Source organism: Merops nubicus, unplaced genomic scaffold, assembly GCF_000691845.1.
Source record: "Merops nubicus isolate BGI_N331 unplaced genomic scaffold, ASM69184v1 scaffold12834, whole genome shotgun sequence".
NCBI lineage: Eukaryota > Metazoa > Chordata > Aves > Coraciiformes > Meropidae > Merops > Merops nubicus.
Genome location: NW_008606270.1, coordinates 388 through 14,293, shown reverse-complemented (window position 1 = coordinate 14,293; position 13,906 = coordinate 388). Strand labels below are relative to the sequence as shown.

Genomic DNA, 13,906 nt, shown 5'->3' with positions numbered 1-13,906 from the left:
AATATAAGAATTTAAACCAAAGGCCTCTAACTAATGAAGAGTATCTTGTCTACATGAAAAGAAAAAATGACTCAACTAACACCGCAGAGTAACCCTGCCCAGCAAATATATTGTTTATTCTGTAACAGTTTAGTAATGACCAATGACCCTGAAACACTTACCCCAAGCAGAAGAGTTAACTCCTTTCCTTAAACAGTTAAGTATTCACAACTTTATCAGACCAAGAATTTCAGTCTTGCAGCTAGGAGGCATAACCAGACCTGTCAGTTGCTGCTAACAGGGAACTGCTCTGCAATTATGGCCACTTTCACAGTCAGAATAACTCAAATTTTCCCCAAATTGTGGGTTGTCACACATTCAGAGGAAAAAAACCCAGGCTTTTCCTTCTGCAGAGGATGGTAAATTCTAGCTAACAGCCCAAAGACTTAAGCTGGCAATTTCTACCTCCATCCAGAAACTTCTCTTCATCTGCCTGCTCAACTAGTGCTGTGGAGTTATATATTGTTTTAACAAAGCAGTAACAGTTTGCTGAATCTTCTTTGTGTTAATGTTAGTTTGTGTTAATATATCTATATTACAATGGATTTTCACAACACTGTTTTGACAGTATGAAGCCAGCACATTCTTTAAGCAGAGACATCCAAGTAAGATAGATTTTACAGAATAACAGAAGAGATATTATAAGCATAGGAATGAAACTTCAATAAAAACAAACTTTCCTTGCTTAAGAGATTGAACCTCTCTACAAATAAAAACTTATGTGAAGATGGTTGGCTGCCTCACCACACGAGCTGTGCCTGCTCTTTCCTAAGCATGTTATTTCCTGTTCATAGGGACCTGGTTTTGTCAATTTTCATCTAAATTAGAAGCAAATCACAAGATTTTATTAAAAGCAAGATCCCAAACTTTTGTGATAAAATACTCTTGTCAGAAGCAGCTACTGATCAGTCTGCTCAAATGGACAAGAACCACATTAGCTTAAGAAGTGGCTCAGCATGGCCAGTGACAGAATGCATAATGTTCTAACCTCATGAAAAAAAAAACAACTTAATGCCTTAAGGCAGCACTTCAGCACTGTGAACCAAACAAAACCCTCTGCAAGGACCTTATGAAAGTATTGAACCACAGGGGCTTTTTTTTCAGCAATCTTGTATGTGCTTGGAATTAAACCTCTTTGGAAAGAAGATGACTTCTGTTCTTTTAATATGACATTATACTTCAGACCTTGAGTCTGCCAGTAAAGTAAGTTCTATTTGTTGACTTCTCTCACTCAGGTCCAGGATAAAGATAGCTTTAAAAAAATACTTGCTATTCCAGATCTCTTCATGGAGCTCTATCCAGTGCTACTTTTATGATGCTTGTGAGGTATGTCTCTTCTTCGTACCATTGTATCTGCTGGCAATTGGAAAAACCTGCATGTACGTACTGGAGACTCTGAAAAGCCTTGCAGGGTGTCATTCATTGTTTCATATCTCGGGTCCTGACAGGAACTCACAGAGGATTCCCCAAGTTCACTGAACTGGCATAAAACAAACATTATTTCCAAACTATATTGGCACACTGCTGGCCCTGATTTCCCATCAAGAAAGCCATAACATGAGTGAACTGCAGGTTAAAACTGTTAATGTTGCTGAGAACAGTGTTTAAATTATTTTAAAAACATTGGACACACTGTATTATCCAACTACAACAACAGAAAATAAATAATGGGACAAGATCTGTTAGTCTGTTCAGAAGGAGATAAGGACAAAGCATGTGAAGTTAGTAGATAGATCAGAACTGAGACACAGGCATGTCTCCAGCTGTATAATCTTGTTTCTATACTACCACTTATTTGCTGTTATAATCAGTTCCTCACCTAAGCCGCCCTAAGCAGGCAGGTTGGACCAGATGACCCTTAGTGGCTCCTCCCAACCTAAATCATTCCACTGTTGTATTAAATTCTCTTATTATTTTTCAGAGATGCAAGTTAATATCTGGTAGCCTTCAGTCTCACCTTTAGCCCATGTCTGACTGGTATTACTGTTCACCTGATGCTGGAAAAGACTTAGGGAACACAAGTAGGATAAGGTGGGGTGGTGGGAGGAGAAGAGAGCCCATGAAGGAAGGAGAAACTCGGCATATGTAAAACTTAATTATCTGAGTTTGGTAAAACAGGAATGATCTCACAGCTTTTTTTCATAAGACCCTAGCTCAGCTTGTTCTCTGATTTTAGAAATATGAAGAGGATTAGCTGTGATGCTTTCATGTGTGAAAAGAACAAAGGATTTTGTGTCATAAGCTAGGGATTGCTGACTGCTAATCAGATAGAACTGTTCTGATATGTTTGCAGAGCAACATCTGCATAATACTCAGTGGCTTTGTTTTCTAAAGGCCTTTTTGCTCTTCACTTCAGAATGTGAAATCAATCAGGGGTTTGAGCTCAAGCCTGCAATTATCAGAGGCAACAAAGGGCAAATACTGACCCTGGGTTTGGTTTTGCAACAGCAGGCAGAAAAGTGATTCCCAGCTTTCAGTTTGTCAAGCATCTGGCAATAGCCAGCACTAAGATGATTTTATTCACAACACTGAACAGATTCATGTTTTCACAAGTATCCCTTTGAATCATTAGAACAGTTGAGAATTGGTTTATCCAAAGCATTCCAATGATCAAAATACCCTATCCTGCATCTGTAACTTCTAACCCATCTTTCTCTGCTCTTCCTGGCTTGCAGGAGCTTTTAGGCCACATTTTCTTCTTCTCTCTCACTTTTTTTTTTTAAAGTATACACTTGCATCATTGTTTACACAAGCCAAGCAACTCTCTCAACTGTGAGAGTATGCAGAGTATATAAAACATTTTATTTTTATTCTTGTCTCCTCTCTCCAGAGTCTTCATGGCCAAATAAAGCAGTTATGCTACTCATCTTCTACATACAGCTTCTATCTGCCTATTGGCATGAGCTCCTTAACTTTTTTCTAGCTCAAATTACCTATTTCCTTATCTCCCAGAAAAGATATTTTTACATCCAGTAATGACATCTAGTTACCCACGAAGCAAGCCAAGAAGCCTTCTCAGTTTTTGTAACAAAGATAAGACAGATTTGTGGAACAAAAATACAAAGCAGAGGGTAACAGATGTTGCAATCCACACCTGTGCAGGCCTCCCTCCTTGCAGCACTCTACAGCCATCTCCTGAGCAGAGAAAACAGGAACATCAAGGCTGAGAAGCAGCAGCCTGGGACAGCTACCCAGTCTTTCCTCAGCATCCAAGAAGAACTACAAAGCCACCAAGTCCCTTTACACTTTACCAAACTGTGCAATGATAGTTACCCACCTACAGCTTGTTTAGATAACTGCAGCTCACTATGAAGTTTTGCAACTTTTTTTGTTTGTTTCTTTGGGATTTATTACATTCGGAGTCTTCTGGATAGGAATGCTGACAACTTTTCCCTGTGGGAAAAATCTATGTACAGGGAAGGGAGAGGGCAAGAGAGCATGACAAGAACAAGCACATTTATGTATGTTACCTCTTATAATCATCTGTCCTGCTGTACTCTACTAAAGTGATTAGAAGAAAATACTTATACTTTGCTACTTATTTCAGGAGTTTTCCTAAAATGAATGTGAAGGAGAGAGTTTACATTTAGACTCAGAAAATATTAGAAAAATAGAGAAGCAGAAAGTTTTCTTCCCTGTATTTCCTCAGTACGTCTCTTTAGGAAGGCTACTCCCATAGCCAAGTAGAAGTGTTTCTCCCCAACCCCCATAGAAGTCTTATTATTGCAGAATTAGAGGCAAGAGTGGAAGGAAGCTGGGTCCACAGTTCTCTTTCTGTACTCTCCCTTACTGGCAATATCTGTGTTCTGCCTGATGTGCTTCACCTACATGAAAGCAGAGGGAAAGGTGGGAGGGAACACATGAGCTTCACAGAGCGGTGAGTCAGCTGATATAAACAAGAATGATTCAAGCACAAACATATACCTGATATTCAGGTTTCCAACTCTACTCCCCTTCTCCAGAAGAGGTGCCCCACATCTGTTTTGGAGCCCATCCTTTTCAGTTGCACCTATCTCCACTGTCCTGGACAATGAAGTCCTATCTCTATTCTCCTGCAAGGAAGCCTCACAAAGCCTGAACTCAATAGCAATGCTGCTCTCTGTTCAAAAGCACGGGCCAAATGAAACCAGCTGAGAAGAGCAGTGGGGAGGACATACACCCCACAAGCACATCCTTTTCCTGTTTCTCCTTGTCTACATGCACTCCATAAAGCTGTCAAGACACCAACCACTGCACATCTTGGATGAGAAGAATTAGGGAGAGACAGTTCCCTAAAATCGATTGTACTTGTGCAGTGTTTTAAAGTTATCAGAGTCCAAATAACCATTCAAAATATTGAAATAATGTTGAAAGGTTCTGTAAAATAGCTTTCCACACAACATGAGACAAGGAAGTGGAAAAAAAAAAAAGGAAAGAGAAGAAAAAAGACAGAAAAAACTCAGCTGGAAGTTTCCTGTCTCCAGCAAGTGATAGATCTGGTTCTGCCTCAAGCCATTCAGTGACCAGAAGTATTTATGGTAAAATACCTGTGAACCTTATCACAGAACTATACAAAATATCCCCAACTTAGCAACACTAATTTGGTGGAATGCAAGCGTTTCTGAATCTGCCTTGGTACTGGCATCTCTTCTGTTCTCTTCTATCAAATCCATGCTTGTTGGTCTGAACTGATACGACCAGCTACAATATTGCTCTCCCATGGCCACCCCTCATGTTTAGAAATCCTGACCCACCCCACTTCTGTCACAACGGTTCTTACCTGCATCTGGGACCCAATAACAGTGTTATTGCAGGCCAGCTCCGTTTTGTTGATTGTGTCTAGCATAGCAGTCTTGCCCACATACTCTTTATTAGAGTTTAGATGACGCTCCAACAGGTTCTGTACATCAGCACTGTACTGGTTAGTAAAGGCTTCTTCGTACTGATCCGTCCAGAGCCGTATTCGATTCTCCCACCCTTCAGCTGTGTTTTCATCCAAGGCATGAGCTTCAGAAGGGGAATTCTGCACCAGACAGCAACGAGTGAATGGCTAACACACAACGGGAAAAACCTATCCAGTGCTCTGAGTGTATGAATATGCTACAAAACAAGGCAAATCTATTCCAAGCTAAGAGAGTGTTGATTATGAGGACACCTTTTTTCAGAGCCTGCATCCTCCAGAACATTGTATAACAGTGCCACTTAAGAATCTATGGAGAAAACTGTGCAGGACTAAGACCTCTCGAGAGTTGGGACTTGGCACTGCTACAGATAAGAAAATGAAGCTAGGGCATGGCCAGAAAAAGTTTTTAAAATTACTTTGGAAAAACGCTAAGCAGATTTAAAAAAGCAAAGGAACAGAATACACGAAGGCAAATAAATCTCACGTAGGCTTGTTCTACAGTCAACCCACTCATGTCCAACATAATGCTAGATGATGCTGACTGCATTTCAATCTTTGCAGTGACTGATCCAAAAATATTTCTGAACCTTCTAGCTAAATGGTCATAAGGGTTTCAAGAAAATGAATGTAGAACATAAGCTAATTTCCAGAGGGTTAAAACTGCAAATCTTAAGCAATGTAAAGAAGAGAGCAAAAACTTTTTACTTGGCAATAGTTGAAGTAATTCAACAAATAATATTCCAGAAGTTGGTAACTCAACTGGCTTCATAAGAGACTAAGACATTTGTGACACTGAGATATTAGTGACAATGGCCACTGAAGAAGAACCATCATATTCATTATATATTGAAAGCATTAAGACTTTTCATGCATTTTTACCCTCTGAAGGCACTGGTGTGCTATGGAAATAGGCTCATACAGACACATCACAGGATCATCCTAGTTCCCCTGAGTCACCTGCTAGAAGCCACTTTCAGCTACAGTACTGGGGAGTCAGTTGGAACTGAGTGAACTTTAAGGCATCTCTTGTGTTTCTAGGAATACATTTAGCTTGAAATGCAAGTCATCTTTTTTATTTTGTTCAAATAATGTTTCTACCAGATATCCACACCCACCAGTACTGCAGAAAGTCAGAGAGAAACATATCATCCCATACATCCCTAGTAAGAGGGTGTGGAGACGAAAATAATGCAACACTTATAGGGACTCCAACATCAAACTTGTGTACTGCTTTGATGCCCAAGCTTAAAATAGCTTTGATGCAATCAAATGATAACTGACCTCACAGAATAGTAGCCACAACCGGTTCTACATCCCTTACACCAAACACCCCACTCTCAAATATCATGAATCAATCATATGTCTTGGGACTGGATGGCACTACCTTACAGAAAGCTAGCTGAAGCAAAAGCAAGGTTCAAAGGGCAATTCCTGTGATGTCCTTTTGAACAGACAGACCTGCTTATGCTGTATGACAAGGCCTCAGATTATTATGAGGCCGGTCCCACAATCAGAACTTCCCCAGGCAAACCAAAAGAGGCACAAAATACCTTAAAAAAAACCCCACCACCATCACAGAGACTTCTCAGTTCTACTCACCTTCATCCTCAAAGATTTTCGTGAACCCTCTCGAAAGGCCTGTCCCCCGTACAAGGAAAGAGAAAAAATAACAAAGGATTATTTCCTTCTGCAGATTTAGCATCTCAGAACCACCCTAGATCTTACTCCAACAGACCAACCCTTAACAGAAGATTGCAAGAATTACAGGAGGACTGACACAAGAAGCAATGGCCTTAAAGAAAAAGACTGCAATGCAAATACAGGAGAAACTGCTGAAAAGCTTGATGGCCAGGATTTCTGAACTATAAAGACCTGCCCCATACTTAGTAAAAATCTCAAGATCAAGATGAAAACTGTCCCAACTAATCCCACTTTCTTTGACAGAAGAAAAGGCTAGCAACAGAATCAAGCTGGTTCACAGCAAAAACCCTGAAGAGCTCACATGACTCCTGCTCCCAGTCTTTTATTTAATTGTTGCCTGCCAGTAAAACTTCAAGGGAAACCTAACCTGGGGAAAATCATTGTAAAGCTAGCAGATGATGGGAAAGAACCAGCTGCTCACTTACATTCCAATATAAGCAATCCAAAATTATTTCAGTCTCCAAACCCTCACGAACAAGAGAATCAAGTCATCCCTCAACAAATGTTCATCACTACCTACATAGTTTTCCACACAGGCACTATCTCTGTCCCTGAAGGCCAGTGCCAAGAAGCTCTGCAGCCCAGATTCCTTAACAGAGCCTGCAAAGAAATGCCACACTCCCATCATTTTTTATTCCATTCAGACTGCCCCTTTGCCATAACCAGATTCCAAAAGCTATTTCCCCAAATCCTAATAGGGCAGGAGGGAAAATATGTCATCAAATCCAAGCTTTGTGCATGAATGGACAGCGTTGGGAAATAGGGGTGGAGTTCCAGTAAGGTGATCTTTAAACCAACAGCCATCTACTCTAGCAGGTCACAAATACATGGCGTCACATTATTACACCAGGAAGAGCAATTCCTGACAGGACAAAAGTTTCTTGCCTGGTGCCAGCTTGTCAGCCTGCTCTCAACAATACTCCACACAGGATCCGGTAAGAGCTGCAGCAGCCCTGTCTCACTCCACATACCTTGATCTTTTTGGCCTTGGGAGCAGCACGAGCTTTTTCGGTACTCCTCTTCCTCTTCTTGGGTTTGCTTCTACGGACGCGGTTGACAGTCAGCGTGATGCTTGTAGGGGTGTGCTGCGTCGCTGTGTACAGCACTGTAGAGGGAGACAGTTCTTCATCCCAGCTCTCCGTCGCACTGCTATCCCCACCTACAGAGAGGAGTACTTCATCAGCAACGTTCTTATTCATCCCAGAGAGAAGAGCTTACCCTTACGCCCATTTTCACCAAGACAATTTGATGGCCCTGCACAGTTCTTCCCTAAGAAAACTACACCACCGCAGTTTTCCCATTGCAATTGGGAACAGGTCTCCCAAACTTCTGGTATCTCACAGAAGACACTGAAGAATGTTTCCCTTTTCTGTTCACAAGATAATCTGATTTTTGCAAGAGCTAACTGAGGTAAGGCAGAAGGAGACGAGAAAATTCCAGGGGCTGAGAGGCAAAGAACATTAGCAGGCACTGATCACAGATGATCACAGCAGCCAAAAGACAAAGGTCTTATAGAAAGAAAGCAAAGGTCACCATTATCAGAACCGTAACCTCAAGCTCACCTGACACGTTGTCCTGCTTCCGGCGTCGGAGTCTGATCACCTTCCCTCTGCTCATTCCTCTGCCAAAGGAGAATGTACAATTGAAGCTGGTTTGTAGGAGTAAAGTCACTTGAAATTCAACAGGATGTCACAAGATGCGTGCCCTCAGTGGGGCCCAGGATGATAAGAACATCGATTTAACATCCTCATCTCCACTCCTGGTGCCACCAACACTTGTCAGGCTGACAACGCAAAGGAGGAGGGTCAATACTGGGTAAAGCACTGGAAAGAATGCTCCAGCTGGCAAAAGGAAGTCTGTCCCACAGCCCAAACGTGACACGGTTCGGTATGAGAAGTCAACACAAGGAGCAGTCCAGACCTGCACTGCACCAAAGCTTACCTGCACTTTTCACACTTGAGGAGGAAACCATCTTGGGAGACACTGCAGTGGCACCAAGTGGGAATTGATTCTCCTTCTGAGGAGCTCTCACTGTCCCCGGAGTTCTCCTCATCAGGCGAGTGCAGGCCATTCAGTTCTGCACGAGGTATAATGGTCTGGACAGGAGGAGAGGCAGGCGGCGTTGGAGGAGGAGGGGCTCCATAATTATGATCCTGAAAATGAGTATTTGCAGTACTACTTTTAACGTGAAGATACGGTGCCTATAAGTTGAAGTCCCAAATCCACAGTTCCCAGGTTATTTTTTGACAGCTGGTGTGAAAGCGTAGTCTGAACTACTCAATCTACCAAGAAGGTAAAGCAATAGCTCTGGAAGATGGGAATGATTTTCTTCTGCACCAGTAAATTAAATTCAAAACCTATGAAAACAACTATTCTGACATTAACTGCTGTACTGATAATAATCTGAGATGACATCAGCGGTCAAACACTAGAATCGATTCCCCAGAGACATTGTGGAGTTTCTGCCTGTTGAGATATTCAAAATCCAACTGGACATGGTCCTGGGCAACTTCCTCAAGTAGAGTCAGCTTGAGCAAGGCACTTGGATTATGTGATCTCAAGAAGTCCCTTCCAGCCTCAATGATTCTGTGATGTCCTGTTCATCCCCTAGTTTCAAGCCATGCTCCCACTCTTCCTGAGTGTTCCTTGCTTCTCATAATTGTAAGATACCAATATGAAAATCTGCACCATTCAAACAAGTACAAAGAGTGCACAATAAACCAAACAGGGCATAAAGTCACCACCAGGAAAATATTATATATTCATATATATTCACACTTCATTCATATACTTCATTCGCTTAAAAATCTATTGCCCAGAACACCAATAAAGCTTGCTAGAGAGGATGCAAGGCTTTACACACGATGAACACAAATGCAAAATGTATGGCAGATCTCAGCTGTAACTCAGTGCTCCCTAGTAAGCAAGCCAAAACTCCTAAGGCTTAACAAGCAAATAACTATGGAACAAGGAGAAAAGAGTAAAGCAGACAGTAAAGAGCTGGTTCACTGCAGAGAGAGTACTCACTGCGTAAGGCAGCCCGCGATAGCTGTGTTTCTGGGTGGCCCCATAGCCGTGGCTGGAGTACACATTCTTCTCACTGACAGCTGGACTAGCTTCCACAGACTCTGGGCTGCAGAAAGGGCCAAAGATAAAACCCATCAGTACAACATTTTTATTTTTTTTTTTTTTTTTTTAGAGCCAGTATTTCACTTCTCTTTTCTATTCAACACATGAGCTCAAAATGAAGAAACTTCATGTAATCGAGCTGTTATTACGTGCTACACCAGGCATCATGTGTGCAGAAGCTGTACAGGATGAACCTGCTTTCAGAGGGAAGGAACTGAGTAAGGGCCACCCTGGATAACTCATTAAACTGGGTCTCAATCTGGGAAGTTAAAAAGATAATTAGCATGTAAGAAGCTGTTTCCTTATAGTTGAGGAAGTTGAGTCTAGTTCAGCGTTCAGATCTGAGCTCAGCCAGCCTCACCTCAAAGCCACTGAACAGTACTGCCATTTTATCTCTGCAACAGCTTACTTCAAACAGCACCTAAGCAGCTTGCCTGCACCTGTGCTTGTTTCTCTCTTCCTCATAGACTAATTGAGTCCAATATCCTGTGATAAAAGTCTGCAGGAAACCTGCAGCTGTCCTGACAGCAGCTACCAGGAGTTGGAGATTCTTGTTACAAAGAGGCAACAAAATTCATGACCTGGGCAGACAGTAGCTGCAGACAAATTAGCATTGCCCTGTGCTTTCCATCCAGCAACGTGGTGTGCAATGTGCTGAACAGGTTTGCTGCTGAGGTACAATACACTCTTCGACCACACGGTGGTGAAAAAAAACAGCTAAAAATGAAAGGTATATCCTCAGCGGAAAGCTGCAGAAACTCCACTCAAGAGAAGGGACAGCTGCAGTTCAATGCAGGGAATGTTAGATAACGAGGCTACAGACAGAATACCAGCAGGAAAACACACTGTCTGTTACCAGCAGAAGATACAAGTCAGCTAATCTCTGCACAGACTAGAAGCAGGGCTCATATCTAAATACAGCAGAGTATTACTGCAACATGTCTGCATGTGAAATCTTCAAAATTATAGCATGGAACTGAGCAAGCAGGAAAGAAAAATACAGGAAAGGACAACTTTACCTTGGACCTCTGCTGTTCTGGTGAGGTCTCACAGGACTCTCAGCAGGTCCTACATTGTCAGTGTGAATCAGGCAGCACTCAAACTGCCACTGATCACGCGTGGGGCAGGGGTTAGGCACCACCCAAGAACAGTAACCCCTGTGCCCTTTGGACTTCCTATTAGCTCTCGAAATCTCTGCTGCACTAAAGTTTGCCCCGCCCTGCCACTAAACCTGATACACTCTCCAGCACACTAACCCTCTGGCTTATTCTGGAGCAATGTGGATCTGTCTTTGCAACATAAAGGAGCAATAATTTATTGTGCAAAGAACTGCAGAAAGCAGAAGACATGAAACCCATGCAAGCCATAATTTATTGTGCAAAGAACTGCAGAAAGCAGAAGACATGAAACCCATGCAAGCCACACTTCTGTAGCTCAGGATTTAGGAACATGACATGATAAATTCTGTTGGTTTTCAATGTAACTACAGCCAGCTAAATAGTCAAAAACAGGAGATACATTTGGTGATACCTCTCAGAGGATATACTTCTTAATAAAAGACATTGTGTAGAGCTTGACACATAATCCAGCCTCGCTGGCTCCCTGCAACAGTCCTTCAGGACTTCCAGATTGGTACAGAGTTAAACCCATTCAGGTTTAATCGTATTTTCAGAAACAGTATTAGAAGGAAAGAGCCTAAACAGCCTAAGTGGCAGATCTGTCCTCTGTCCAAGGCACCCACATTCTAACTACAGTCAGCCCCGAGTACCAGCAATGCTGCCGCGAGCATTAGCAATAAAACTTCAAGATTGTTGGTGCAACGGTGTCCAGGGGCAACAACGCTGGGGCCCTTGCTTCCTCAGCAGCAGCCCGCCAAGGAGCTCCAACAGCTTCCAATATGCAACCAGACTAACACAGCAAAACTAATCTGCAGCCTGCATGTCACTCTCAGAGGAACACAAACATCCTCCATCCAGGTGAAGATGCTAAAGCTCAGCCTGAGAAGAGGGCCAGCTAGTTTTCCTTCTACCTGAAAGACACTTCAGCACTAAGTAACAGTGCTTCAGTGCAAAGCCTGGAGAATAAAGTCCTGGCATTCCCAATTTGTAGAGAACAGGGGAAACAATTCAGAAATCTTTTAAAAGCCTTTTTTTTCAAAGCACTCCAGCCTAGCCTCAAGTTGGATCTACAAATTTCTTACAGCCAGTAAAAAAGGCTTTTCCTAAGTTTACAGTCTGATATTTAAATGTTACAAGGGACATGCATAGCTGTATCTGTCTCTCCCCTCTACCATGCTCAGCTATGAAAGCAGTACCTAGTACATAAGTAAACTATTTAGCACTTTCTCCTGTCATAAACAGTTTAAAATTCCTGCATGTTGAGTCTTTAAAGTGCTGGTGTGGGAGCATGGTGACAAGCAATACTGAATGTTCCGTCTTGAAAAGTGAAGGATCATATACCCAACACAGATGAGTGACTTTCTGATTCTGACTCCCCTTTTAAAAACACCATGCAAAAATATGGGCTTTGGGATGGAATGAGGCATCACAAAGAATGCCTAGAATGGGACCAGTGCCAAGGCAGACAAAAAAGAGCATTAGCAGTCTTGCAGAGAGTGCAACTGTGTAGTCAAAATCTGTGTATAGTCAAATCGGGGCAAGATGGAAGGGAAAAACAATTATTCATACCCTAGCCCACTGCTCTTACAGCTCAAAATTAGTAGTCTGGAGCAGTAACTGTTCTACACTGATCAATTTGACATGCAGGTATTTGCACAGTAGGTACCTTTAAATAATGCATGGGGGAAATCTATCTCCAAAATGCCCTTTGTAAATTTTTGTGAAGAGATGTTACAGTCCATATTTCAAAGAAGGATGCAGGAAAGCAGGAGACAGAGACACAGAGAAATAACTTCAGCCCTCCCTGTCGCCCCCGCCAAAAACATAGTACTCATCTGAGCTGACATCATTCTAACAAGGATTTTAAGAAAAGATCACACATAATATTTCCTGGATTGGAAATGTTCCTGACTCCTGCAGAAGCAGTTTTTAAAAAGAAATGGTAAGACCCCTCCAACAGGCCTCAGAGACAGGACAGTGGTGAGAGCCCTGCACAGGGTCCCGTGGTTGGGACCCTGGAGGACTGTCCACCGAGATGTGCTTCTTGGAATCTGCTCAGAGGCAGAAAGAAGATAAAGGCACCTGCACAGGCTGATCTTGTCACACAAGCTCCAAAGGCATCTGGAAATCAGTCAGGTAAGATTGGTACTGAGTCTGAGCTAGTAGGCTCTATTGAGAGGGAGGCTCAGCACACTGATCCCTCATATAACACAGCTTTTGGAAAAGGAGCTGGCTTGTACCTTGCCAACGTCAAGCATGGGTACAGCAAACATACAACTGCTTGCACTTGAGTACAGGCTTATTAGCCAAATGGATATAAAAACCATGGTTGAGTGCCTCATACTGTAGCCTTCTCCTCCCCATCTCCTGTGTCAAACTTAGCAGTTCCCACAACACTGCATTTGTTAAACGCTCAGAGTCTGTCTCTGCATTCATCTCACAGCCAGTCACTGGAGCGGCATCCCCACTCTCCCGAGTGGAGAAAGCACTGGCACCAACCCTGCATCCCCACTCCAGAGCAGCCCTCTGACACCCTCCCCTCCTCCTCCGTGGGGTAACACTCACTCCGATCCTGCAGCCATGTCGGAGTAGGACGTATCTGGTGTGGTGACTCCCAGAGGGATTGCAATGTTCATGACGCCCGTCAGGGATCACGGAGTCCAGAGGGCAGCGACTGGCCGCTCCGAGGGCGGAGAGGAGCCGCAGAGCCTCGGCCAACACGTCACGGACATGGGGAAACCTACCGGGGTAGAAACAAAGCATCACATCTCTGTTACAGGATGAGGTCTCCATGTACACCCATGAAGAAGGCTTTCACAGCAGAAGACTAGCAGAAATAGATTTCCATCAGTGACATGCCGCATCATTTTTACTTTGTTTTCATATGTGGGATCAGGGAAGAGTGAGATTGTAGCAGTTTGGTGGTTTTTTGGTGTGTGTGGGTTTATTTTTCCTCTCTTCTTCCACAGTCTCGGACTGACATGCAATGAGCTGCTCTGCCATAAAGCCGATAATGATAGTCACCCCCTCCCCCAAC

The 13,906-nt window shown here is 43.0% G+C and overlaps 1 protein-coding gene across 2 annotated transcripts in view; it reads right to left on the bottom strand.

The window, feature by feature from the left end:
• SETD5 (SET domain containing 5) overlaps positions 1-13,609 on the bottom strand; it is a 41,187-nt gene extending 27,578 nt beyond the window's left edge. The window contains exons 1-7 of one of the 2 annotated variants that reach the window (XM_008939593.1): positions 13,435-13,609; positions 9,650-9,755; positions 8,564-8,775; positions 8,185-8,243; positions 7,594-7,781; positions 6,521-6,559; positions 4,799-5,041 (exon numbers count right to left, since the gene is read on the bottom strand). In XM_008939593.1, the coding sequence (XP_008937841.1) occupies positions 4,799-5,041; positions 6,521-6,559; positions 7,594-7,781; positions 8,185-8,243; positions 8,564-8,775; positions 9,650-9,755; positions 13,435-13,505 (918 nt within the window). In that variant the 5' untranslated portion in view covers positions 13,506-13,609. The remainder of the gene's footprint in view (positions 1-4,798; positions 5,042-6,520; positions 6,560-7,593; positions 7,782-8,184; positions 8,244-8,563; positions 8,776-9,649; positions 9,756-13,434) is intronic. The other variant, XM_008939594.1, reaches the window with a different exon arrangement.
• Positions 13,610-13,906: the final 297 nt, after the last annotated feature.